This window comes from Passer domesticus, chromosome 4, assembly GCF_036417665.1.
Source record: "Passer domesticus isolate bPasDom1 chromosome 4, bPasDom1.hap1, whole genome shotgun sequence".
Taxonomy (NCBI): Eukaryota; Metazoa; Chordata; class Aves; order Passeriformes; family Passeridae; genus Passer; species Passer domesticus.
The window spans coordinates 52,946,418-52,972,101 of record NC_087477.1 but is presented as its reverse complement, the minus strand read 5'-3'; the positions used below and the strand labels follow the sequence as shown (position 1 = coordinate 52,972,101).

General features: G+C 39.5%; 1 protein-coding gene across 4 annotated transcripts; it reads right to left on the bottom strand.

Annotated features, from left to right (window-relative positions):
* Positions 1–1,582: 1,582 nt before the first annotated feature.
* On the bottom strand, positions 1,583–24,611 carry FAM149A (family with sequence similarity 149 member A). 4 transcript variants are annotated; one of them, XM_064417962.1, is made up of 14 exons: positions 24,593–24,611; positions 13,747–13,857; positions 12,675–12,804; positions 10,761–10,903; positions 9,909–10,034; positions 9,576–9,752; positions 7,599–7,789; positions 5,990–6,144; positions 4,773–4,876; positions 4,360–4,578; positions 3,931–4,042; positions 3,140–3,265; positions 2,716–2,797; positions 1,583–1,887 (listed from the first exon to the last, which is right to left on the bottom strand). In XM_064417962.1, the coding sequence occupies exons 4-14, from the start codon at positions 10,844–10,846 to the stop codon at positions 1,814–1,816; spliced, it is 1,452 nt and encodes a 483-aa protein (XP_064274032.1). In that variant the 5' UTR covers positions 10,847–10,903; positions 12,675–12,804; positions 13,747–13,857; positions 24,593–24,611; the 3' UTR covers positions 1,583–1,813. The 4 variants fall into 4 exon arrangements, with proteins under 4 accessions (XP_064274032.1, XP_064274030.1, XP_064274031.1 ...); XM_064417960.1 differs by lacking the exon at positions 24,593–24,611 and adding an exon at positions 24,042–24,188; XM_064417961.1 differs by lacking the exon at positions 24,593–24,611 and adding an exon at positions 15,860–15,976.
* Positions 24,612–25,684: the final 1,073 nt, after the last annotated feature.

Genomic DNA, 25,684 nt, shown 5'->3' with positions numbered 1-25,684 from the left:
GTGTACCCAGATGAAGTTTGTCAGTGATACCAAACTGAGTGAGGCAGTGGACACTTTGGAAGGGAGAGCCAGCCTGCAGGACAACCTGGACAGGATGAAATATTAGGCAAACAAGACCATTAGGATGTTCAATAAGGACAAATATAAGGTTCTGCACGTGGAAAAACATAATCCAGGAGAGCAGCACAGGCTGTGGATCTACCTGGCTAGGGAACAGCTCTATGGAAAAGGACCTGAGGGTGCTGGTGGACAAGCAGTTCAGTGTGAGTGAACAGTTTGTTGCTGCAGCAAAGAAAGCCAATACAAGACTTGGCTGCATCAATGACAGGAGAGGTAAAGTAACTATGGCATTCTAACCAGTTCTGGTCAGGCCACATATGAATATTGTGTTCAGTTGTGGTCCCTGCTATACAAGAAAGATGTGACAGGGTGGAGAAGGTGACATAAAGGGCAACAAAGATGACCAAATCACTGGGTAGCCTGTCATGTGAAGGCTGCGAAAACTGGATTTGTCCAGCTTGGAGAAAATAAGCTTAAGCACACCTTATCATTGTGTTCCTGTATTTAAAGGGCGTCTGCTAAGAAGATGGAGATTCCCTGTTCATAAGGAGTCTTATGGAAAAGTGAGGAGTGATATGTGCAAGTTACACCTGGGAAGATACCAACTGGATACAAGAGAAAACTTTTCACTATGAGAATAATCAGCCTTTGGAATAATCTCTCCATTATGTGCCAAGTGGTGGATTCCCCAGAATTGGAGACTTAAGATTCAGCTGGACAGGATGATGGGCCATCTCACCCAGACTGCTTTCACCAACAAAGATTGGACCAGATGATCCTTGAGGTCACTTCCAACCTGGAATGAGTCTATAATGGTTATCAGGATGTAAGATGACCAGTGATTGTCAGGTGCCCAAAGGCTGACCAAAAGGGAGAAGTGTTAAAATACTTCTGATAGACAGCAAACATCCCTCTTCCTATCTCTTGTCACCTGATAGCAATTCATTTCTGCCCTAGTAATTAGCAATTCTTTCTTTTTAAGCTGCAGAAGCTTGTTGTTCTGCTCTTCTCTTCATTTGTGCAAGAAATCTCAAAAAGTGGGAATGGCCTTACAGCTTGTCAGCATGTGGTTCATTTGCTCAGCATCTATAAAGGCCTGGCTTGGCAGGGAAAACATTATTTGCTGTAAACAAGTTTATCCCAGCTGTTCCCACAGTTACTGATGATTAGAACAGCAATAAATGAGATTTCGAAAGAATTAAAGAAAGAAAAAAAGGCTGGTACAGATAATACTTATAAGAGATAAAATAGTATCATAATATAATAATAAGCAGACAGACAGAAAAATGGAGAAATGTTAAAACAGCAGTTAAAGAGGAAGTACTGCAAACTTCTGTTTAGAAGTATAAATTTTATATATGACTAATATTTAGATAGACTAGAACGTCTTTAATGAAACAAAAAAAGTGGGAACAGTACCCCTTATGTTCTAAACATATCTGATTTGATAGGTTGAAAAACAATTTCCTAGGAAAGGCACAGAAAGGAGGAATGCCTGAGAAGAAAGCGCACAGTCTCTTGATACTGCAACAGAGCAGACACCTCAACCATTTATTTCCTTTTGCTATATTTTTTAATCTAAGCTCTGGTCAAATAATTTTAAAAGAAGGTAATGCAGGCATCCTGAGGATTGCAAGGCTCAGCAGACACCAGCATATGCACACCTTCTTTGTTACACAAGATACTAAGTGGCAAATTTGGTGCTTCAGTCTTTCAGTCAGTGCAGGGAGTTTCTGTTTCTTCCTAAAACAGGTTAAGAAGCGATCTGAAATCTCTTCTTTGAGGTTGGAGGATTTCTCTGAAAGGATCTGGAGTAATTCTGTGAACCTGGAAAATAAAAATGTCACTAATTGTTGTAGTTTCTGAAAGACACTCCAAGATTATATAAAAGTTACTTCCACCAATGTGCTCAGATCAATATTTGCTAACCTGCCCTTATTCTTACATCACCTGTTATATAATTTCGTCAATTATATAATTATTTAAACTCAAGGAACTTCCAAACAAGTGAAGATTAATTATAAGAAACCAAATACACCAGAAACCTAGCTAGTCACCTTTACTGTAAAAATGAAACAAAATGAGCTACAGAGGATTGCTCTCTTTTTGAGGTTGTAAATTCAAGACAGAGATGCAGATCAATACTAATTTGTTTTTTATGAGAGCTTTATATTTTTGTTTAAAATGCACATTTTCAAATCTACTTTTTCTACACAAAAAAAGTTTATTAATTTCAGGCCTAAAATAAAATTTGTCATTAGCAGTTCACAAGTGCAACTGTGTTACTACTATAGCAGCTGCAAAAATATCTGGCCTGTACACCACATACTCTTGCTATAGTTGTAAATATGTCAAAATACTAAAAAAAAAAAAAAAAAAAAAAAAGATGAGATGATGAGACTGAATCCTTTTCCTCTTCCTTTTCCTGTCATAACAAGAAAAAGAAGATTCACAGGATTCCTACCCATAAGAGTTAGGACTACCTCAGAACAAGTGAGAAAAAATTTCAAAACCAAACTCAAAAGATCCTGCCAAGAAAACCTGTTGCTTTTTTATGCTGAGATAGCTCTCCCTAAGCACTATACTTTTTGATAATACGATGGGTTAATAAGTTTTGTTGGCCTTTTACCTTTTAAGTCATTCTCCTTTGCCTACCTGTTATCAAAAATCCTTGACCAGTCCTTCTGTGGTTAGCACAATCCACGGGAGTCAGTGACTTCTTCTGAGGTGTGTCTCTCTGTAAAAAGGAAAGATACACTTATCTATGGAAAGAGGCCAATTATGGTTTTTATGATCTAGTCCAGCAGACTGGATCCTACCAAAGTGCAAAGCTCAAAACAGCACTAAAACTGCACAATTCTAGCACACACACCGCCTCAAAAACAGAAAAAAAAAATCTTCATGCAACAGTCCCACACCCTCCCCAAAACTTTCAGTATCCTCCTCTCTACAGGTAGCAGGAATCCCTGTACATCAGAAGTCAGGAGAGACTCAGAAATGAGACTTTCTGTAAACCAACAGCAGGCATGAAAGAAAACCTCTTTCCTTTTTCCATGTCTCCACTTGCACTGTAACCTACCCTGAATGTATGAGTTGTGTTGGGTCTTGAAAATTGAACAGTAACAGGTCTTTCTCTGAGTGGCCTTTGCTCTGTCCTGCCAGCTACTGCACTTGACACTCTGCTATGGGTATATCGTTCTTGATGCTGAGAGAATTAAAAAGAGCATTAAGAGAATGCAGCAATTGAGTAAGTTAATTTTTTTTTTCTGTTGACATAAAAAAGTTCACAAGAAGATAAGAAAAATATGTTTTCAATAACCAAAAGCACCAATTTAAGTGTTTGCTGTTTTTTAAACAGATGCAAGACTGTTTCTATGTTGGCATATCAATATATCAACATGCTAATTTACTTCCATTCTGGTGATTTCAAAACTGGCCAATATAATATCTGTCTCTTTTTCAGTTGTTAGCTTTTTCTACTTCAGTCAGCATAGTTTTCTAATTCTTATAACCTAACATTAGTGAATAAACTACTAAAAAGAGCTATTTAAATCCAGATGCATAGAAGAGCAAGGTTATTACCTTGTCATCTTGTTGGCTGGCTGTTTTTAGCTTTTTTTTGTTCTAACCAGATTTTTCTGTTGTCAGACAAGTCTTTCCACTATGATCTGTCTGTGACCTAAGGTTTTGAACTGCCTTTTCTTGCATTGTAATTGCACCCCAATGTAACACACTTTAGCATGTTAAAACTATGTATTAAATATAAACCAACCCAAGATGTAAAATTACTCACTTCAGCCAGTGACATATCATAATTTATTTCTAAATAGCTTGAAGTTCTTCACTGGTTAAATAATGAACACAACTTACAGAGCTCTGTTGCATTCGAGGTACTGAAACATGTTCAACAGCTTCGGAGTTTATTGGTGGTAACTTGTTCCGCTTTGCAGGTGCACGAGCAGAAGATAAACTGCTGCCAACCCTACAGAATTTTAAAGATTCCTCTTTTAGGAGCATTCACATTACAGACTTCTTCATTGAAGTAATATGAAATAATTAAGTAGTACATTTCTTTATAAAGCTCAGCTACAGAAAGTAACAGCACCTAATACAGCAATAAAGAGGTAGAACAAATGCCTTTCTTAAAAAATATCATGGCTCTGCTTGCTTTCTTCTTCCCTCTAAATTCTAAAATTAATAGTAAATCATGTATTAGTTCTCAAGTATTTTGCAAAATCCTTCCGTGGTGAAATTTCAGTGAAGTTCTGAGAAAAGAAAATAATAAAATTAAAAACTCACAATTTTGTCCCTTTACGGATTTCATCATTGTGCATATTAGGAACTTCTGAGCAGGGCTGGTCAGAGGTCAGAGAAGGTAACCTTGCTACTTTCCTAGAGGATGCCAGTAGAGCCGGAGATGCTGAAAGAATACTGTTATCAGAAATTCTCCCCAGCCTAGCATGTGCTGAATTTGGAGTGCTGGAGGCACTGGTATGCTGTTTGTCTTCTTGCTCATTCCTAGGGAAAAAGAAATAAGGAATTAGGATCAAGAAAAATAAGGGTTTAACAGTGCATCATTTCTACCTCTGCAAATTACTATCATATCAGTGATCACAAGATCACTGCCTTTTTAATAGTTATTTTTCTAATTGCAAAAAAATTTTTACCTTATGTGAATTATGTCATATTTTTAAAATGTCAATGTCACCTACTGCGTTTTTTCTGCTACGGCAGCATGCCTCTGTTGGAGCGGTTTTGCTTGAATTGTCATCACACCACTCAGATCACTACAGAAGTTGCTGGAGAAACGGTAAACCTATTAAGAGCAACAACTATGTGTTAACCTTTACTTTTTTAGAAGGAAGATCTCAAAAAGCACATAGTTAAGAGGTATTTTACTTGTTTTTTACAGAAGTTCCTTTTAAGATGCTTCAGTACAATTCTCAGGAGTACACGGGGCAACTATGCTTTTTTCTTTTGCTTATCTTCAACACATTTTTATAAACACAATTTGTGTAATTTAGTTACTGAATTGCAACTCGATTTACAATATAAATTTCAGTTGAAGCCAAAGACTGAGTCTTCAAACATTTCATTTTCCCTCAGCACAGGAGCATGATTTATCAAAGCATTTACCTCTCCTGGCTGCTGAGACTGCTACAGAACAAAGCACACCTATGGGCAGAACCAAGACTGCTGTGCTATCTTTCCTGTGTTCCTTATCTCACTGTTTAGCAAGCATGGAAAAAGAGCTGATGGAAGAAAATTAAGTCGCTTGAACTCAGTAGTGAAAGACAGGAGAAAAAAAAACACAAACAGAAGCAGTGGCTGAAAAAGGAAACAAATGTGCAATACACTAATCAGGAGATAGATGGAGGAGACAGCAAGCAAGACAAAATAGGACATTTTATCAATACAAGCATGAGCTTCTACAAAGACAGGTAAGGCCTGGTGCCAGCGTGCTAGTGGACGTACTGCAGAATCCCCTTTCACATGAGGCAAAGAAAAAGAGAGGGAATGGGAGAGTCTGAAACTCGCAGTGTTGTGAGAAAAGCACTTTAAGTTGCAACTTCACATCCCAGTTTGTCTTTTTAATTCTACCATGAAGAAATTACTGGATCACAATAAAAGCACAATTCATTTTTAAGGACAGAATAGAATTTAACAAGACTTTGTAAATCAATGGCAGCAATACCTTAGTGATAAATTGTACCTTTAAGAACCACCAAAGAAAAACAAGTGACAATAAACAAAAAATGAACATTGAATTAAACTTCATTTTAAATCAGATGACTTCAAGTACCCCTAATTGGTGTAAAGAGAAAAAAAGAGGAAATAAAGAAAATGAGCCTTTTCAAGTTTTGATCAAGATTGCCCAAGGTTTGAAGAATAAAAGAACATTTGACAAAAAGGTTTGTTTTATTTTTACCTGCGATGAAACCGAATGAGCCCCAAAAGATACAGTTTGTGCTTCAGAGCCTCTGGAAAGAGGAATGGTCCCAGCATCTGCTGTAATATGAATGACTGGCAAATGTGGCAGTTTTGCTGTAACAGTTTTCAGTTTTTCTATTTGTTGGTCACACTCTGCACAACAGCAAAAAAAGTAGAGGGAATAGGAAATATTTTCTATGTTTACCAGCCATCATTTCTTGGGGTTCACATAATATTACACAGTAAATAAAGACTTGCACATAGCCTTACGTTTCCATGCTATTTAAAAATCTAACATAAATTATGGGTTTTTGAAAGCATTTCCATTTGTCTATGCTTTCTCTGACACAAGCTGGACTATACAGGTAGATTTGGAGGTGGTTGTTTAAGAAAATACAGCTAAGATCTTTGAAATGCTGTCTAAAAATCCCCAGAGCTTTTCCTTTCTAAGTAGCAAAAAAATTAAATATATATATATATATATATATATATATATATATATATATATATATATAAAATAAAAGTCTGTTGATACCAGCCTCATCTCACAGCAGCTATACCCCGGTTCATTTTGGGTATATGCAATGATCTTATTTCTATTATAAACCCAAATTCTTTTCCTTCCTAGTTTAAATACTAGCTATATGACCTTCAAAAATAAATAAAAAGGCAAACCTATCATAATACTGCTAAATGATCCTCCCTAAACTATAATACTAATACAGAGAGCTAAACAATCCACCTGCAGTGTCAAAAGAACTTTTAAATTACAGAAAAACCTGAAATGTTAAATTCTGGTACTGTAAACATTCAGAGAAATTTTGCAATTTCTTATTTTGTTGTATTCTTTATTTGAGGTTGAGTGTACCTTACGTTAGAGGTAACTTCCAAGACCCACCCTCAGGTATTCTTCTGTTACTTCTGTCCTTTTAAAATGAAAGAACTGAAATTCCCCTCAGCCTCCAGAGACAACACATGCACACTAAATAGGTTTTCACTTGTACTTATTTTTCCTAGCTTTTCCTTTTTCTCACTACAGTCTGTTACAATGAAAACATAAAATAAAATTACATGCATCACCTCTTCTTCATCCTGTAGTCAAGTCATGAACTCCTGCACATCAGCAAGACTGTCTACCTCACTTTAACATTCTGACTACCCAAGGGTTCTTTCTATTGCTTTCTATTTCTAAAGCTTAAACAATGAGGACTAGGACACTCTGATTCCTAGATCAGATTCCTAGATTCCAGATCACATGGTCAGTGATCCCCTGACTAATCATGACTAATAGCATCAATTTGCATCTTCAAGCCAGTGATTAATATTTTTATTTTTTTAAACATGCTCTCTTGCAATAAAGCTATTTCAGTTAGTATTTTTCTTTTTACACTTCTCATACAAAACTCTCTGAAAATTAGGAAGTTTTATTTTTGTTGCACACACATGCACCTTTCTCGTGGCAAGGTGTTACATTTATTACAGCTCTACAACACTGGTTATCTTAACTAAAGCTTGGAATATTTGCTTAATTTAAGTGGATAGGGAAGGATGACTTTTCTGAATTAGATTCAACAAATACTGTATTTTCAAATGAAAATATCAAATACCTGGGATACTAGTTTCCCAATTTTTTTTAATCAGTTCCTCCAATATTCCAATGACACTGCTCCAGATATGATCAAACACTTCAGAAGCCACAGCATCTTTGATACAGGCATTGGGAGAAACAGGGGGAATGCCACGCTTACACCTCTTCTCAGAAAGACGCATTTTCTTTTGTTCCCAAATCTCATCCTCACTAATAAAGGAAACAGATTCAAAAGAATTCCCATGGGAATTGATTCCCCCACCCCTGCCCCCTCCTTCAATAGAGAAACATACATATAGAAGAAAAGGCAGTCAGCTGGAGATAACCAAAAAACTCAAACTCAAATTCACCTAAGGGAAGAGAACCTATCAAACACATATACTGATTTCTTTTTCATTTGCCTGCCATTGAAAAATTTAAAAATCCCATTAGGGCATTACAACAGAAAGATCTGCAGGTCTAGGAAAAAGTTTTATATGTGGCTAAATCCTTGAGACTAAATCCTATGCTTTTTATAATAACATAGGCAACAACATCTGTTGTATTTCTCAAGTGGACTCTCACATGAAAATTTCTTTCTCAGCGTACCCTGTGTACCTGCACATATCTGTAATTTCCACCATTGATCAAAGATGAAACAATTTTAAAGGATTTCTGCAGTATGACAATAATAGCAGAGCCCATAGCCTTACACATAGCTTCTTCCTATGCGCTAAAGTAAAAAGAGCTACGCTTTTTAATTTTTTTTTCTGTTTCTAGGGAAACATGTTTTAGCAACATCTCCTAACTTGGTCTTCTAATGCACCCTCTCAGGAAGAATGTTTTAACTTTTTTCTTTTTTTAATTACATTGTATTTTTTTCTAAGGAATGGAAGGTTTTTGGGGTTTTTTGAGATCAAAAAGATGCTTCCAAATTCGTACTGGCTTCTACTACCTCCCTTTCTCTTCTCTGTCACTTCTTCCTCAAGTCACACTGCATAATTCTTAACTGTATGTGAGGTGTGGCTGATTGGTGCAACTCACAAAATGACCAAACTATTCTCCTGTCTGGCTTTATAACACCTAATGTTTTAGTTATGAAGAACAAGGCATTTCAGAACTGAAGGAAACAAGAAGCATATGAAAGAGACAAAAGAGAGAAACATACTTCAGACAAGCCTCCCAAATTAAGTTTGCTTACTTATTAAAACAAAGAGAGAAAACTACTGAGAATATTCTTAAACCTAAATGCTTCTTAAAAAGGCAGCAATCCCAGCCTTCTCTTTCAAAAAGAGCAATGAAAGGGTCTCTGTCTGAAAGGTTCCTCAGGTTTTCAGAACAACCATGTCTTTGTTCTGAGTGCGCATAAGGCCTTAGCACAAAAAGCTGTGCTTTGTGCCCAATGAGTCCTACCAAAGCTTTCCCCTTTTAGAGGTCTTTTAGAAAACAGCACATGATGATCTTTCATCCACCCAGTAGCCTAGATGCTGGAACATTCAACTGGCTCACAGGAAACCTAGGCTACCCTGTCAAGAAGATGACTGAATGACTCTTCGTTCACAAGAGTGCTCTAAATGCAGGCTGTAACCTGCAGCTCTCCTCACCAAGCTGTTATACTCTGCACAGAAAGAGTTTAAGACTCATTAGGGCAGAGAAGAACAGCACAAACAGTGTAATGACACTAAACAACCTAATGCTCAAGGCACTCACTTGGGGAGAAGGGATGCCTTCATTCCGCCCATCTCAAAATTAGATATTCATTTTACTGAATCTCCATGCATCAAATACCTCAAAACAACTAGTGGTTAAGACATTTCTCTGAAATGGGAGATGTGAGCTTTAAACCACTAGAAAGATAACATACCTAATCTTCCACATGCCCAGTGAGTGTTCTGACAACTGTGCTACTGAACAGAGGGACAGAAGGAACTATATCTTACACGGTTTAGGAACCCTGACTCAGTTCATCAATAATTTTTCATTACACTCTTCAAAAATACACATATCTGTTATTTACAGTTCCTTGTTGTCAAAGGCAAGATATTCCTCTATTTTTCCATCCTCATCGTAAATTTCTTCTTCCAGGAAGGAATACGTGGCTGAGTCTGAAGCAGAAACCCCAGTGGAACTTGCATCCAGTGCGGTATGTACTGGAGATACTGTTGGGATCAATTTAGAGCCTGAGATGCAGAGTCTGAAAAAAATATCAAGAAAATGAGAATTAAACATTCAAAAAAAGAAGAAAGTGCATATTTAACTATACTGACATGTTTAGGTAATACAAAAGTAATATTTTTACGTGTTTCTGAAGAGGGAAGACCAAAACAAAAAGTTTAAAAAATTAACATACTCTTTTGTATGACCAGTACATTCAGGGAGGCCAGGCACACACTTAGTATCTATACGGGCATCATTTCTGCTCTGAAAATGCTGAAAGCCTTCATCCTTTGGCACTAGAAGCTGCTTTCCTAGAACCCTGAATAAAAAAGGAGAGAACAAGCAGTGTCATAGATGGAAACCTCAGCCATATGCAAATATCCAGAATACAAGCACATGCAAACAGTAGGCAATGCAAAATCACAACTTACATCTGCCTTGAGGGGCCAGAGCCTTGTGTATTAATATTGCCTATTATTTAAGTCATTAAAGTTAAGCTGATTTACACAAGATAAGATTCTAGTTTATAAATTTTAAGAGCAAATAGTAAAACTTGTTAGATTATTCTAAAGCCAGACAAAAGTAAACACACTTCCTTTCTTATGAAAAAACTCTGAGATACATTTAAAAATGGATGCAGAAGACAAATAACATCTGCTGTGACTTAATTTATCCAACTTCAAAAATGTATACATGGAAAGTTAAGGCTACAGGTAAAGTTCAGAAAATGTGCAAACTCCAACATGCATAATGTAGCGAGGAAGAGAGAAAATATGAAAGCAACTCTAATAAATATACACTAAATTATATAATAAAATAATTTCTGAACAACTTTGCCTGCAATCATTTTATTAATTAAAATACAGGGCATCAGTTGCTAAAGCATCACTGCCCAGATTTACTGACAGCTATGGCACAGCTCAGTCCCAGAGATATAGACCTGAATGCACAAGTGTTGCTGATGCCCAAGCCATAAGAGGGTACCCCAAAAATTCAAATTAGAATGGTAACTGATTAAAACTACTACTAGCAAGAATTTCCTTACCTTATATGAGGAAATTGTTCAACCCAATCTGCACATTCTGCCTGCAGGTTCTCTGTTTGGGAGGTCACTTTTCCTTCAAACAGCATTTCATCAATCTCCCAAAATAACTGATGCACTCTCTGTGTGTTGGCTTTATCAAATTCCTATATATTATAAAGTTAATAGTTGTCAGCAAATATGCATGTATACTAAAATTTCTGTGATATTTAAAGAACAGAACAACATGAATCAACTTGGCTGAGTGTTGTTTTGATTTTTTAATATTTTTAAAGTTTTTTGATGTTTGCATTCTTGTACCAAACTTTCTCACATTCTGTAAACAAGTTATTGTTTTGCATTCTTTTATAGAAGAAAAAAAACTTAATAGACTGTTAGTTTGTCCAGTATCCCTGGAGAGGTGGCACTTTCACCCTCCAATCCACTCTCACCTTTAGAAATCTATAAATGTTGGAGTCAGAAAATAAACTTCCCTTTTTCCTGCCTTGAGAAGAGCAGCGTGTCTGCGTCATGTTATCTTGTGTCCTATAGCAACAGCTGAGTGTGTCAGAACGCATGTTCAGACTATGTATTTTGGATGCAATTTATATACCACAATGAAAAAAAACCCCAACAACCCAAAAAATCCCATATAGCTGGCCCAAACAATCGATTTAGCAAAAAACAACTACAAGACTGTATTTCTCTAAAATTAACATATAGAGCTGTCTAGAATTAGCCCATATTAAAAAAAAAAAAGACAACCGTTATGAGTTGTTTAGCCTCCCAGCTTATTCCCTGTGCCAATGTGAAGAACACACACTGCTTCTCTGGCACCCAGGGCACTCTGCTCTTTCACAAAATGCTCTTCTTCTTCCTTTCTATGTACAGCAGCTAAGAGGGCAAAGAGGGAGCACCTTATTCCTGTGTGACCTAGTCTACGGCATAGGAAACAGCTGTCAGTGTGAGAAATGCCCTTCCATACTTCTTCACTGAACCTACAACTCAGTGCAACTAGATAGTAGGTTAACATAAAGGCAAATGAAAATAGTACAGAAATGCCTGATTTTATCGAGTGATGCAGAGACAAGCACATGACTGAGGGTTCCTCAGCTGGACACTGTTTGTAATGACATTTGCCACTGACATTAGATACTTTGATACACTAAAAAAACTAGTAAAACTCAAGACCCAAATTACGCTTGTTCACTTCCAGCTGAATGCCTCAAAGCACTTCAGGCCACAGAAGGGACCACACTGAAAAGGAATGAGAAAATAACTCTCACACAGGTTACTGTAATACCCAATGTCAGGCTTTCTCCTGAAGGGCTGGCAGCCACAGACTGGATCAGTACCCTAAAGGTTAGAGCATTATGCAAAAAGAATAGCAGAACTACCACTACCAGAAATGACAGTGGCAGCAATGGCAATGCTGCAACTTCCAGCCTGCACCTGGAATGCCTCAGAGGTCAGCCTTTGTAACAGTAGGACCTCTCTCTACATCATCTACAAAAAATAACTGAGTTCATGTAAGAGCGAAATATTTACCAAGACTGGAAAATTTATATGCATGTTCATGAATGTACTTCATAACTGAAAACCTTGAGAACAGTTCAATTAGACATTGCCTGCACTACAGGGTGTTTGAAAAGATATGTTTTATCATTCACTTGGACTCAGAAACTTAAGCCTACCTTCTTCAGTAAAACAGCCTTGTTTTCCCCAACCTTCATCATTTATCATTTTATTCCATTTTCCTTTGTTACACATTAGCTGCACCAATACCAACATGCAACCAAAATTATTTTTTAAAAATTCAATTAATACACTTATTCATTAGGCTAATATAGATGAGTTGCTGCATGTCCAACATCAGTAAAAACCTAATATTTCTACAATATTTAGAGAAAGGGTACTGTAAAAGTTTCTGTGACATACATCATCCCGCCAGGAGTAAACCGAACTTCTTTCAGTAGACAAACTAGTAGTATAGCTGTTTATAGACCAAGAATTATTCAGCTCCGTGGGTGTTGTGCAACCACTAGGTGAAAGTGATGAAAGTGTCTCACTGAAAAGAAGACAAATTAGAATGAAGAACAATTATTTTGTGTATAAACATATTTTAAATAAAGCAACCAATCAAGTAAATGGTGCAAGCAGTTATTTTAAAGTAGAGTGAATACATGCTCCTATTAATACTATTTACTGACTTAAAGGCAATTCCTTCTAAACTATTAAGTTTTTGCATGCATATGGACCATTGCAACTGTATGGCACTCTAAAATATGCATATGTATGTGTGTATGTATTTGAATATAATTACATGCATGTATCTATATTTCCAGCTCAAACAATTATTTTGGTTTCTCCACATCAGCTAGTGATCACATGAAAAACAAATGAAAGATAACATAAGCTTTCTTTAGCTCTTTCACATTAGAAGCTTCTGCAAGAAAACTTTTATAAAACTAAGCACAAGATCTCTACAGATGTTTCAAATAGCACTGAGTTACCTGTCCCTATGCAGTGCTTTTTATGTTGCTAAATCTGGTGCACTTTAAAATTTGAGCCACGGCAACTCAAGCCCCTGAAGTTCTAGCTGGTGTCTGCCAGCTACCACCCATCCCAGGATGCAGGGAAGGCAGTGGTAATTGGATGTGCAGGCAAATCCTAACCACTGTCATCTGGAATAAAATTTCTAGAAAGTTAACTAGCCTGCAACATTGGTGCACATGATTTCAATTTAATCATGAAGTCTGATTTCCTTTCCAGTCATAATCAGTGTCCTCTACTATAGTCTTAAAATACTTAAATCCATATCACAAACCAGGAATAAAGTTCAAACCCTTTAAAGAGCAGGTTAGGTCAATTTGTATCCTGCACTGTATCGTGCAATAGTTATTATCCATGAGAATGACTGGAAGAATGATTAGTGAAAACTAACTCCAATCTGGAAATATCTAAGTCAAAAGTAAATTAATTAAGTATTATTTCAGAAGTACATGTATACCAGGTATAATTGTCGATGGCTTCTTGAACATTTCTTGCAAAAACTGATGGAAGAGACACTCCACTTTTTCCAGAGAGACACCGATTTGGGGAACCTCTGGACAGTCCCTTCCTATAAAGACAGAAACATAAGATTCCATATTTTAAATAAAGTTAATTCACATCTCCATTGGAAGGGGGGTAAGGAGGGCAGAGGAAAGGAGAAAAGGAGGAAGACTACTACTCTGTTGAATTTTCCAATTTTTCAGTCCTATCCATCAAGACAAACATTTGCCTGAAACAAACAACTTTGTTTTAAAATAGCTTTTATTTGCCTTACTTACACAAAAGTATGTTTTAAAAAAATGTACTTTTACTTTGAGACTTGTTTTTTACTCCATTGGCATCCTCCTTGGATTTTGCATGAACTTTGCAAGAAGCACACACAAATGAATCAGCACCTCACTACTGCAACAAGAGAGCAAAGGCACAAACCAGTAACTGCCCATGCAACAGTTTAATGAAGGAATGTTTTTTCCTTTGTTTGGGAGGGTGGGGCTTTTTGTTGGGGGTTTTTTGTTTGTTTTTTTAGATGGAAATTGTTTATAATTACACAACTGTCCTAATTATGTATTACATTCAATGCATGAAGTTGGGTCATTAATATGCTAAACCCACCTCTTGAGAACATGCACAGATGTGTGAAAGAGCTCCTTGGAAGCACTTACAACAACTGATTGCTTCACTTATTTTCACGTCATAAAAGCCTCACAGCGGCATGACTGCATTGAAGCACATTTGTGAATAAATAACTATAAGAAAACAGTTCACAGGTCCAAGAATTTTCTTTATTTCTTTAGACAAGAACTGTAGATTGGCCCTGCAGCAGTAAGGATTGCTCTGTCTTCTTTCCATCCTTTCTGATATTTATCTTTCCATTACACATATAACAAAGACACGTATGTCAAAATCTAACTCCCCACTCAAATGGACCACATCACACATCCTACTGTTATTTATGTCTTGGTTAAGAAAACAGCAAAACCTACCATAAGCTTGAGCTTCTCATCAGGGAAGACCTTAAATTTAAAATTCTTTGAGGCTGGTAAAACAGCAGTGGAATGCATTTCCATGTGTTTGCACTTCATATCCTATCTCTTCCCTAGGCATCTGCTTTTGGCAAGTAAGCACCAGGAGGCTCTATGAATATTCATAATGTCCAGTCCCATGATTTGAGTTTCATTTTGTCCTAACACCAAGATCTATCTCCCAAGAAGTAACAGTGAGCTCACAGTCTATCTTCTACATGGAATGCTGTTTCCTTCTGTTCCCGTTCATCCCTCTCTGTCTAACATTTACCATGTTATTTATTGCTCAGGCAGCCTTATAAGGTCTTTCAATTTTTTTTTTTTTTCATAGCTGACCCTTGTTCTTAGTATTTTTCCACAGCTTAATACCACCACCAAGGTTTAACACTTCACTGCTCTTTACCTGCTCAAACTGCCCAGGTCGGATTCCCATGGAACACCACTGGAGCAGGAAACCACTTACTGTTACCTTCTGCTTACTAATACCCAAGCTAAACCTCGCCTGGCACAACCTCAGGCTGTGTCCTCTTGTCTTGATGTGAGGTGGAGCAAAGTAGTGTTTCTGCCACATTTTTCCACTGCATGTTGTTGTACCACGTCTCCCGACTCCTTGGATCACACACCATTAGATGTGCCGGGAAGTTAGTGCAATAAAATAAAACTATAGGAAAAACCCCTCCCAGCATATCTGTAGCATCACTTCCCCTGCGCTGGCAAGGGAGCACCAGAAGCTGGAGCAGCTGTCGGCTGCTCACCGAAAGCTCCGCAGCGATGGGCATTACACGGGGACAACACCGCCGCAGCGCTCCCGCCGCCCCGGCAGGACGGCAGGCGGGCCGCGGACACCGCCCCGCCACGGGCCGCGACCCCCGGCCCCGCCGCCACACTCACCCGGGGACGAGCGGCCCCCGGCCCCGCCGCCACACTCACCCGGGGACGAGCGGCCCCCGGCCCCGCCGCCACACTCACCCCAGCACGAGCGGCCCCCGGCCCCGCCGCCACACTCACCCCAGCACGAGCGGCCCCCGGCCCCGCCGCCACACTCACCCCAGCACGAGCAGCCCCCGGCCGCAGCCGCCCGGCGGGCCGGCGCCCCTGGCCCTGCGCATGGGGGCGCGGCGGGCGCCCCTCGCACCGCCCCGGCGGCGGCAGCGCCGCCCCGCCCGCCGCCCCCGGGCACCGCTCCGCCCGCCGCCCCCGGGCACCGCTCCGCCCGCGGGCTCCCCGCGCCGCGCCCCGCCGCAAGGCCTCGCACCCTCCGGCGGTCCCCACGAAAGGCTAAAGGCTCAGCCTGGGCCGGAGCGGTGCAATCTCCACTCGCCTCGCAACACGCAGCCAAAGAACGCCGAGCTTGGTCTTTCTGACCAGAGGAGGTTTCCCTTGCCTTCGTAAATGAACAAGGGTTATGCGATGCTGGCCAACTACATAAAGATTTTCCCTTTTTAGTTGAGTTCTCCTCGAACTACCCCTGTGCGCATCACCGATCTTTAGCACGGGTGCAGGGCAGACCATAGACTGTCAGCTGCAGATTTACACAAGCTCCAGTAATCCACTAGCTCCATTCATCTCTAGCTCCAGGACATAAAAACTCTTGCATCTACATGTTTTATAGAAAGCTTCTCTTAAAGGAGGAAGCAGATATGCTCATAAGCAAAAAGAAAATATAAGAAAGAGAAAATAAAATAAAAATAAAGGCAGCATTAAATATGCTGAAAATAAAGACTGAAAAAGCAAGGCATATGAAGCCTCACCTTACAGGAAAACAAACAGCAGCATTTAAATGACATTTAAAGTTTCATAACCAAGCAAAATATTACTCGCTAAGAAAGGCGTATAGAAAATGCCTACTATTTGTTCTCTGATGATAAAAATTTTTCTTTAACCTGTTCAGTAAGGAAAGTTACACATTCTTCAAAGCCCCATTCTTCCGTGTCAGTAAATCATTAAGAAACTGCATGTGTAATTACAACTTTCCTTGTCCTTAGCAATCATTCTTTCATAGGATCAGGTTTGTCCAACACTTTGGACACATGCACACACACAAAAATAGAGTCCTTTGTTAAGAAAAACTTATTCAAGCAGATGAAATCTAGAATAGCAAATTATGTCCTGGTTAAGAAAATGCAATTTTAACCTTCCACCTTCTCCTATATTTTCACAGTGGAGAGACTAAGAGCAAGAGTTAAATTTTGTGCAACCTTTTTGTCATTGCAGCAACAAGATTCAGCTAGTGATCATCGCCACACCTTACCACCACAAAACCCCACAATATCATTTGCATTTCTCTAAACCAAGCCCCTTCTTCCTTTCCAACCAACACAATGATAATTATATAGATAAATAATTGTGAAGGAGTATATAATTAGTACTAATACTACTTCCATCACTCTGATTTGGAACTGGAGAGAACTAACAAAGGGCATGCCAAAAGACATTCAACTAGAGGAGTTTAGAAAAGTCAATTAATAGATAAAAATGCTAACTTTACTATCTGTCACACACGCTATGAGACCTCTTTAACAGATAATTCAAAGTCTTTTGTAGCCACAGCCCCAACAGAAAATATTTATTATGCATTGCTCCCTTGCCAACAAGGTATAATATCCTAATTTCTAATTAAGCTGCTGCCTTGTTGTCTGAAATAATTAATTTTCTTAGATTTCACATCTTTACATGTTCTTTACTATTTTGGAAGCATGATTTGTAACAAATGTAAACATAATAACCACATCATGCTCTCACAACAAGACAAGTTTTATCTTTTAACCTGCCATTTACAGCTGGGGCAGTTAAACCTGGAGAAAAAGAAGAGTTCAGGGTGACCTTATCACTCTCTACAACTACCTGAAAGGAGTTTGTAGCCAGCTAGGGGTTTTTTCTCCTCCCAAGTAACAAGTGGCAGGATGAGCAGAAGTAGCCTCAAGTTGTGCCAGAGGAGGTTTAGATTGGATATTAAAATCCTGACAGGGTGGCCAAGCCTTGCAATAGGCTGCCCAGGATAGTGGTGGAATCACTAACCCTGGAAGTGTAGGTGTTGCACTTGGAGATACCATTTAATAGTGAACAGTCATCTGGTTGTTGGTCAATGAATGAAGTACTGACTGTATCTGAAGCATGAAAATACAAATATTTATCAGAGTCTTTCAACTGATAGTGTTTAATCATACAACCTGATTGGCCCTTTCCTCTTATAAAAATGTCACTTAGTGTCTTTGAAGCCATGTGTGGGTTACTGATGCTTCGATGATCAAACTACCTTGGGAGCATTCGTACAGTTCAACTCTTGGTGAGTTTTTCCTGTGACTATCTTTCTGACCAAATTACCACAATTTGCCACAAAGCCAATTTTCTTCATGTGTTGCTAAAATTCTATTTGTAAATAAAAGCCTCACTTGGTTCAAAAAGTAGGTAGCATTGGAATGAAAGCATGAAAGTTTCTCTGTGCCTGCCTGCATCACCATCTACAGTTTGTCAGTCCTCTGTGGCTGCCTCCTGCACAGAGTGCTCACTAGGTACACTCAAAATCACCTCTTCTACCCAAGACCTGCTTCCCCTTAGGGTCAAGGTTTTCACTTGTTATTTCATCTGGAGTGAAGAAAAATAATAAAGAAGTGAATGTAATTATTTTCTTAAATCACTAACACCAGTAAAAGCAGGCCATCATTTTTAATACAATCTCAATCTGTGTGCATACAACACAGCATCTCAGGCAGCTATTTGTAGTACATACACTTAAGTGCAATGCCTCCTATTAGACATTTTCATATTGAATCCTTGAAACAGATTTAAAGCTTTTCCAGCCATGATCTGTGCTTTCTGTTCCTATCTTTATAAAACAAAGTAAGAATAAACTGCTCCAATTTTTAAGACAGGCTTATTAATATATAGTAATTTTATTCCTCTGCAAATTTTAAAGTCTTTGTAATTTTGAAATGCATTCAAGATGACATGAGCTTGCAAGGTATATATAATTTTGATATATATGTAATTTTAATCCACTGTAAAAATGTAACTTCAAGTAAAATTATTGGTTATAGGAAATATAAACAATTTCTGAGTGCAAGACACTGTCAAAGTAAATCTCACTTTTTATTATAAATTATGAATCAACATTGAGAAAAACACTATCATCTTAATTAACTGCAATAATAAAGAATGCTAATTAGTGTCTTAGAGAAGGTGTTTTATTTCTTTGGATCTGATAGGAGGCATTTACTGCTGCAGGATCAAGTGTCTGAACAGACAGAGACAGAGTAGCACCCTAACAAAATACGTGGAAGTGATCCACAAGACTTTCCCTGTGTATTCTTTTTATGCAAATTTGGAAATCCAGTATTTTTTTTTTTTAATCAGACTTCTTTGAGCAGCATAACATCATAGAGATTGGAACACATTTTCCCTTCTGTTCATTATCTCTGAAGAATATTGCACATATAATGAATCACTGAGAATAGGTGCAGAACTTTATCTTCTCAGAATTTAAAAAACAAAACCCAAAAATAATCTGAAATGTGACAGTTCTATAGCACAGAGTGAAGCAATGCAATTGTGGGGACACCTGAGTCTGCATATGCTCAGGCATACTAAATATTTTTCTCCTTCCTCTTTAACCACAAACACCCCTGGCTTGAGATGTCAAGATGTGTTATCCTATTGCTAAATTATTATGTAGCCAAACAGATCTGAGGACCTGAGAGTTTTCCTCTCGTCTCACTATAGTGTGACTTCCATGGTGATGTACTGGAAGAAAGGCACTACTGAAAAACAAAGTAACGATCCTTTATTCATTCCACAACCACAACTCCTTTCCTAAAAACCAGAGAGAGAGAGATGGAGCAATAAAATGCAAATAAAAAACAAGCAATTGCACAATACCACTGGTCACCACCTGTGTGGAATATCCCTTTGGCAGTTCAGGCCAGCTGTCCTGGCCATGCTCCCTTACTGCTTTTTGTGTGGTTCCTCACTGGCAGAGCCTGGCACACTGAAAAGTCCTTGACTTGGGGCAAGCACTGCCCAGCAACAACCAAACATCAGTGTGTTACCAACATCATTCTCATGCTGCTTCAAAAACACAGTATCTACTCAGGAGGCAGAAGTCATCAGAATAAGGATGTAAAAGCTATCACATGCCAACTTGTGAACATTATGAACATGTGTTTTCATAATAAGTGAAGGACTCAAAACAGCACAGAAATCCCCACACTGATATCCATATAGTGTACATACATGCAAAAGTACACATTCACACCACATAAAACTTTTCCAACTTTTCACTGTAGCAATAGTGAGAAAAGACTGACTGATTCAGTCCCAAGCATTTTGTGAGACAAGAAATCTCTACTTCCATTAGCATTTGAGAAAACTGACAGGAATAATCTCACCACTGAAAAGACCAGAAATTTTCACCAAACTACTGCACTATAGAAGAATCTTCTTCCTTACCAAATATATTGATTTTAAAAAATGTCCATTATGGGCCCTAAACTTAACTAAAAGCATGACCCCCATGAACAATGCATGCCAGAGTCTACATTAGTGAACAATTAGAAAGAAATAGTCCCCTAACTCACAAAATTATAGGGGAGTTCATGACAGTTAAGAGTAACAACAAAGACTGAGGGTCTTTCCTCTTCTTTTTATGGTTGACTCAATAATCCTGGTTTTTGAGCACTGGACCAGAAATAAAATGCCTGGTTGTAAGTATATGATCTTAGTTTCCAACAAACAATGGAAAGCCATGAAGATGATCAGAGATCCAGAACACCTCTCCTATGAGGACAGGCTGAGAGTACAGGGATTGTTCAGCCTGGAGAAGAAAAGGGGAGACCTTAGAGAAGGCTTCTACTACCTAAAGGAGGCCTGCAGGACAGCTGCAGAGAGATGTTTTACAAAGACATGCAATGGTAGGACAAGGGAGAAAAGCTTTAAACTGAAAGAGGGCAGGTTTCAAATAGAAGAAATTCTTTACTTTGAGGGTGGTGAGGCACTGGAGCAGGTTGCCCAGGCAAGTTATGGATGACCCATCCCTCAAAGCATTCAAGACCAGACTGGACAGGGCTTTGAGCAATCCGATCTAGCAGAAGGTGCCCCTACCCATGGCAGGGGGATTGGAACTAGATGATCTTTAAGGTCCCTTGCAACCCAAACCATTGTTGGAAGTCCATAACATTTTCCAAAAACTGAGGTTTATATACAATATTACTACAAGTTAGTAATTGTTTTTAGTGGCATCCATCTAGAGAGTGTAGATGAATGTGTAATACCATGTGAAATTAAAATTTACTTCTGAGTTCTTGTACACCTAATTGCAATGAAAAAATAGACCGCAGCAAACCACCACATTACTATACTTACTCTTTAAATCAGTACAATAAGGGAAGTGACCAGCTTGGTAACACTACAATACCCCATCTAGGTTAGTGTGCATTACAGTGTGAAAGAGATGTATAGCTTTTAGTGGGTAAAACAGGAGACAGGGAATCAGAGTTCCTACCCTCTTCTGCAGCTCATCAGGTCATTTATACCCACATTTTCAAAGTTAGTAATTAGTAATTTTGAAACCCAAAGCTTGAGCCTCAAGAAATAAAAATTGACAAAAGATAATGATATTTGTACATCACAGATAAAGCTACACTTCTCATACCAAGTTCACAAACATTTTTTCCATGTGTCAGAACCATTCTGAAAATAGGGAGCAGCAAAATTAGTTTCTACAAAATATTACCCACCCCTAAACAACATAATTTAAGCTTTGCTCAATTTAGATTAGGTAGGGGTTGTTATCTCATCTCACCGACCTGTTGCAACATGTTAGGATAGCAGTAATAATGTTTCTTTAAAAAGGAATCTGTGTATCTTGGTACATTAACATATTGCTGTAAGTGTAGCATAAAGCATCTTCATATTCTCTCAAGAAATATCATGGTCTTTTTTAGCAGAATATATTTTCTTTCAAATAAGAGTAAAACCTGTGATTTTCTTTATCCATTATGAAGAAAAAGATTTATTCATAGTAAATGCTTCTTCAATTTGGTTAAAAGAACAGGAAATTGCTATGTAAATAAACAGTAAACGTTAAATCTCACAAAGTACTGCCATAGTTTAGCCCTATACACTATTAGGACAAGTAGTTGGTAGTTGTGGAAATCAGAAAATTTAGCGTATCTAAGAAAGATAGAAAGAAATCAGTGCCCGATTTTCACTATTTTGCACTATCCATGTACTGTCATTGCTATCAGCTTGTCTGTACTTAAGAAAAAAATATTAAGACATAAAATGGGTCCTTTGCTTTATTAACTCACCATAGATTGCTATCAATGAAAATACACTGGCCACTGATGTCTTCTAAATCATTTTAAACAGCAATAAAACTTGTAACGAAGGAACTTTATTTCCATAAGCAAAAGCTTATTGTGTATAACTATCAATAATATATTAATCATATTCTGTAATTCACAGATTCTAATCTCAACTCCAAACAAGGAATGCTAAGGTTTTCAATATTTAATTAAGATGCTTCTTCTAAAAGCTTAAGTGAAACCACCTAATTAAAAAAAATGCTAATGTGGAGATATAGACTTTCCTTGTCAAAGCGATGTATCTTTTTCCTTCTTCTACGTCTTCTTTGGTTTTGGCTTTTTGAAGACAGACAATACCTTATCAGTATAACCTTTATTGCTATTAATAAAATATTTGAAATGACACCATGCATACAAAAGTTTAAGTTAGGGGATAATTAAGTGATATCAATTAGAAGTGGTTCAATAGCAAGTCAAAATGAGTATTTTGCTGGACACAATCAGTTTTAAAATAATAGGGTTTATTCTTCATCCCAATACAATCAGTTTGTTTTAAGAGTGGGTTCCATTCTTCAATTTTTTTTAACGATAAAAGCCATAGACATTTTACTTGGCTTTATTTTTGATACTGAAAAAAAAAGAAGTAGCTAGGGGGAAATTACAGGGACATAACACTGATTTGTTCTGGCATTGCTTATATAAAGCACCAAACATCTTATAAATAGAGCTCTGCTACTACACATAAAACCAGATTACCCTCCCTATTCATAAAAGGCTACTATTTTACACAAATACAGTAAAAGGTTAAGCCTGAAAGAGCTTACACTATATTCTGAAACAAAGTAAAAAGTTCTAGATTGGAGAAGGGGGAAATAAAAGAAGTACATCAGGGAGGATCTGTGCTCCTACTTTAATTAATATTACGCTACATGGAAACGGAACTTAAAGCAGAGGTTCCAAAATCCATCTGAAGATTAAAGTGTACTAAAAGAGATTCCAGTCCTTTAGAGTTAAAAATTTAAATATACATTCATTCCTATAAACACCTAACAAAACATTACTGTTCTTCTGATTGTCAGTTGTAAAGATTAGCACAGTTTAGTACTACAGAAGCAGCAATTACAGATGTCCACAAAATATATACAGTAGCTTCCGCTTTTGGTTGTTGGTTTTGTTTTTTTGGGGTTTTTTTGTAATGGTATGAAAAATTCCACCAATACAGTAATGTAACTGTTGCTCACTTCTATAAACTCTTCTGTTTTAAATACCCTAAGAAACCACTTCAGTATACCTTTGTTGTAGCAAAATATCACCAAATGGAAGCACACAAATTTACCAGACTTCTTTTATATACAGCAAACCCTAAACGTTTCGAGGTGAGGCTTGAAAATTAAACACAGAAGCGTCCAAACCAAGTTTCACACCTGTTATTGACACTTCAGAAGCTCACTAGGCAGACTGAAATGTCTGCTTTGATGCGCAGCAGCAGCTTCGGGACAGAACTCGATACAAGTCACACACCTACGTGAGGGACCTTTACGATACCCACTCAAGCTCACCGTGCCCTGCGCGCCCTCTGCACCTCGGCTTCTCCCCCTGCGCCTCCCGCGGTGGGGACGGGACAATTTTCCTCCGGCCGTGCGGGGCCGGGCGCTGACTCCTGTCCCGTTCCCCGCGGAACCGCGAGCGTTTTCCAGCTCTTCGTTCCTCGCGGCGCCGCACACAGCCCGTGCGAGCCACCGCTCCTGCCCGTGGTGATGCGCTTCCCTGCCTCTGGCATACTGCCGGGGGAAGGCAAACCCTGCCCACGGAGCTGCTCGGTACCTCTCAGGACACCCAGAGGCAGAAAAAGCCAGGTGGAAGGAAGCCACGGCAGTGAGGGGCGCACACCTCCCCCGTTCCCCCGGGTGTGCGGGGCGCTCACTCACGCGGGAAGCCCTGGGCTGCCGGCCGCCTCGTCGCCCTCGGCCGCCGCCTCCTCCCCGATGTCGGGCAGGGTGATGAGCAGCCCCTTGGCCGCCGCCCGCCCCCCGGGCTCCTTGTCCGTCTCGCTGGGCGCCGGGCGCGGGGCGCGGCCGGCCCTGCCCGCGGCGCGGCCCCCGCCGGACGGGGGTCGCGGGCTGGGGGCCGGCGGGGAGCGGCGCAGCCTGGAGAGAAGGGCGCCCGCCCTCAGGGCCGCCACCTTCATGGCAGGCTGGGACGGGAGCCCCTTCCCGGCGCCGCAAGCCCTGTCGAGGGGCCGGCGGCCTCCGGCAGGAGCTGCCCGCTGCCTGCGGCCCGGCAGGCGTTGCTAAGCGAAACAAACCCCGGCGGGCACGCACCGCCCTGGGCGGGGAGCTCCGCGCCGGCGGAAGGCCCGGCAGCAGCCCGGGCAGCCTGCGCACCTGCGGGCACCGGGCGGCGAGCCGGGCAAACAAAGCGTGCGATTTCCCCTCCAGTTAGAATCCCATCTAATATTACGGGGCAAAAACGAACCCACCTGCCAGGGCAGCAGGGCCCTCTTCACGCATCTGTGCGGAGGAAAGGCTTAACCAGAAGTGGGGAGTGAGAGCGACCGAAGCCAGCCCATCTTTATCACCATGCCAGGCAGACACAGAAGGGAGCTGTGTGGAAGCAACAGCTTTTAAAGGCGCTCCCGGCCATCCTGGGCAGTTTGGAGAGGAGTGGAAGGTGACAGTGGCACAAGCCACACAGCTGAGGGCTCACGAGTGGGGAATAATTAACTTTGCCCTAGCTTTCCAACACTGGCTTATCTGCCTGTCTGAAGAGAAATATGAACACAGCATACAACACAATCTGAATTTATTCCTACCATGGTAAAAAGCCCTGACACAGCCACAGTGAAAGTAGCATAACTGAGCTCACTGGTGGGTAGTATATTTATCTCAGCTATTTATATGAACATCATATAAATGTGTCCTTGTGTCCAGGTTCTGGCCAGGACTGGGTTAATGTTTGCAGTAGCAAGGAGGGCATGGCTAGGACCTTAAGGTAATTCTGTGTCACATCACATCAAGCACAAGGGGCAGGGATGGTTTGTGTTAAGAACTCACATGTGAATCGATCAACTCTCTTGTACACTCTGTTATTAATATTGTTCGTGGTACTGTTTGGTTGTTGTTTCATTGCTTTTTCAAGTAAATTGTTTGTATCTCAACCCATGATCTTTCCATTTGTGCCTCCAGTTCTGCTCTCCAGCCTGCCAGGGGGAGGGAGGAGTGAGTGAGCAGCACATGGTTTAGAACACTAAACTGGGGAATAGTATTCCTGAACCATGACCCTGTCATTCAAGATCTGCAGAAACAGTCAGGTTCCTCTCCAAATCTCCAGACTTGAACATTCTGCCTCACTCAAGTCCTTTACATATTCTGCTTTCAATACAAATGGCTCCTCTTTAATCCCATGTAACATCTTTGATATTACAAATTTGGAACTACTTGTCATTTATTTGGTGTTCAACTTATCAGCAAATCAGCATAATATAATCTGATGCTGCCCACTGCAATGAGGCTGCCCAGCTCAGGCATAGACTGTGAATCCTGAAAGCACTTACAACTCTTAGCCATGGTAA

What these genes read in the sequence shown, in the direction of transcription:
- FAM149A (XM_064417961.1), bottom strand. Translation starts at nt 15,921, where the DNA reads ATGCGCAGGGCCAGGGGCGCCGGCCCGCCGGGCGGCTGCGGCCGGGGG. An exon ending in TTGGGAAACTAGTATCCCAG is followed by an intron (nt 6,145 to 7,598) that starts GTATTTGATATT and finishes GCTGTTGTGCAG; the next exon opens with AGTGTGACCAACAAATAGAA. An exon ending in ACACAACTCATACATTCAGG is followed by an intron (nt 2,798 to 3,139) that starts GTAGGTTACAGT and finishes TCCTTTTTACAG; the next exon opens with AGAGACACACCTCAGAAGAA.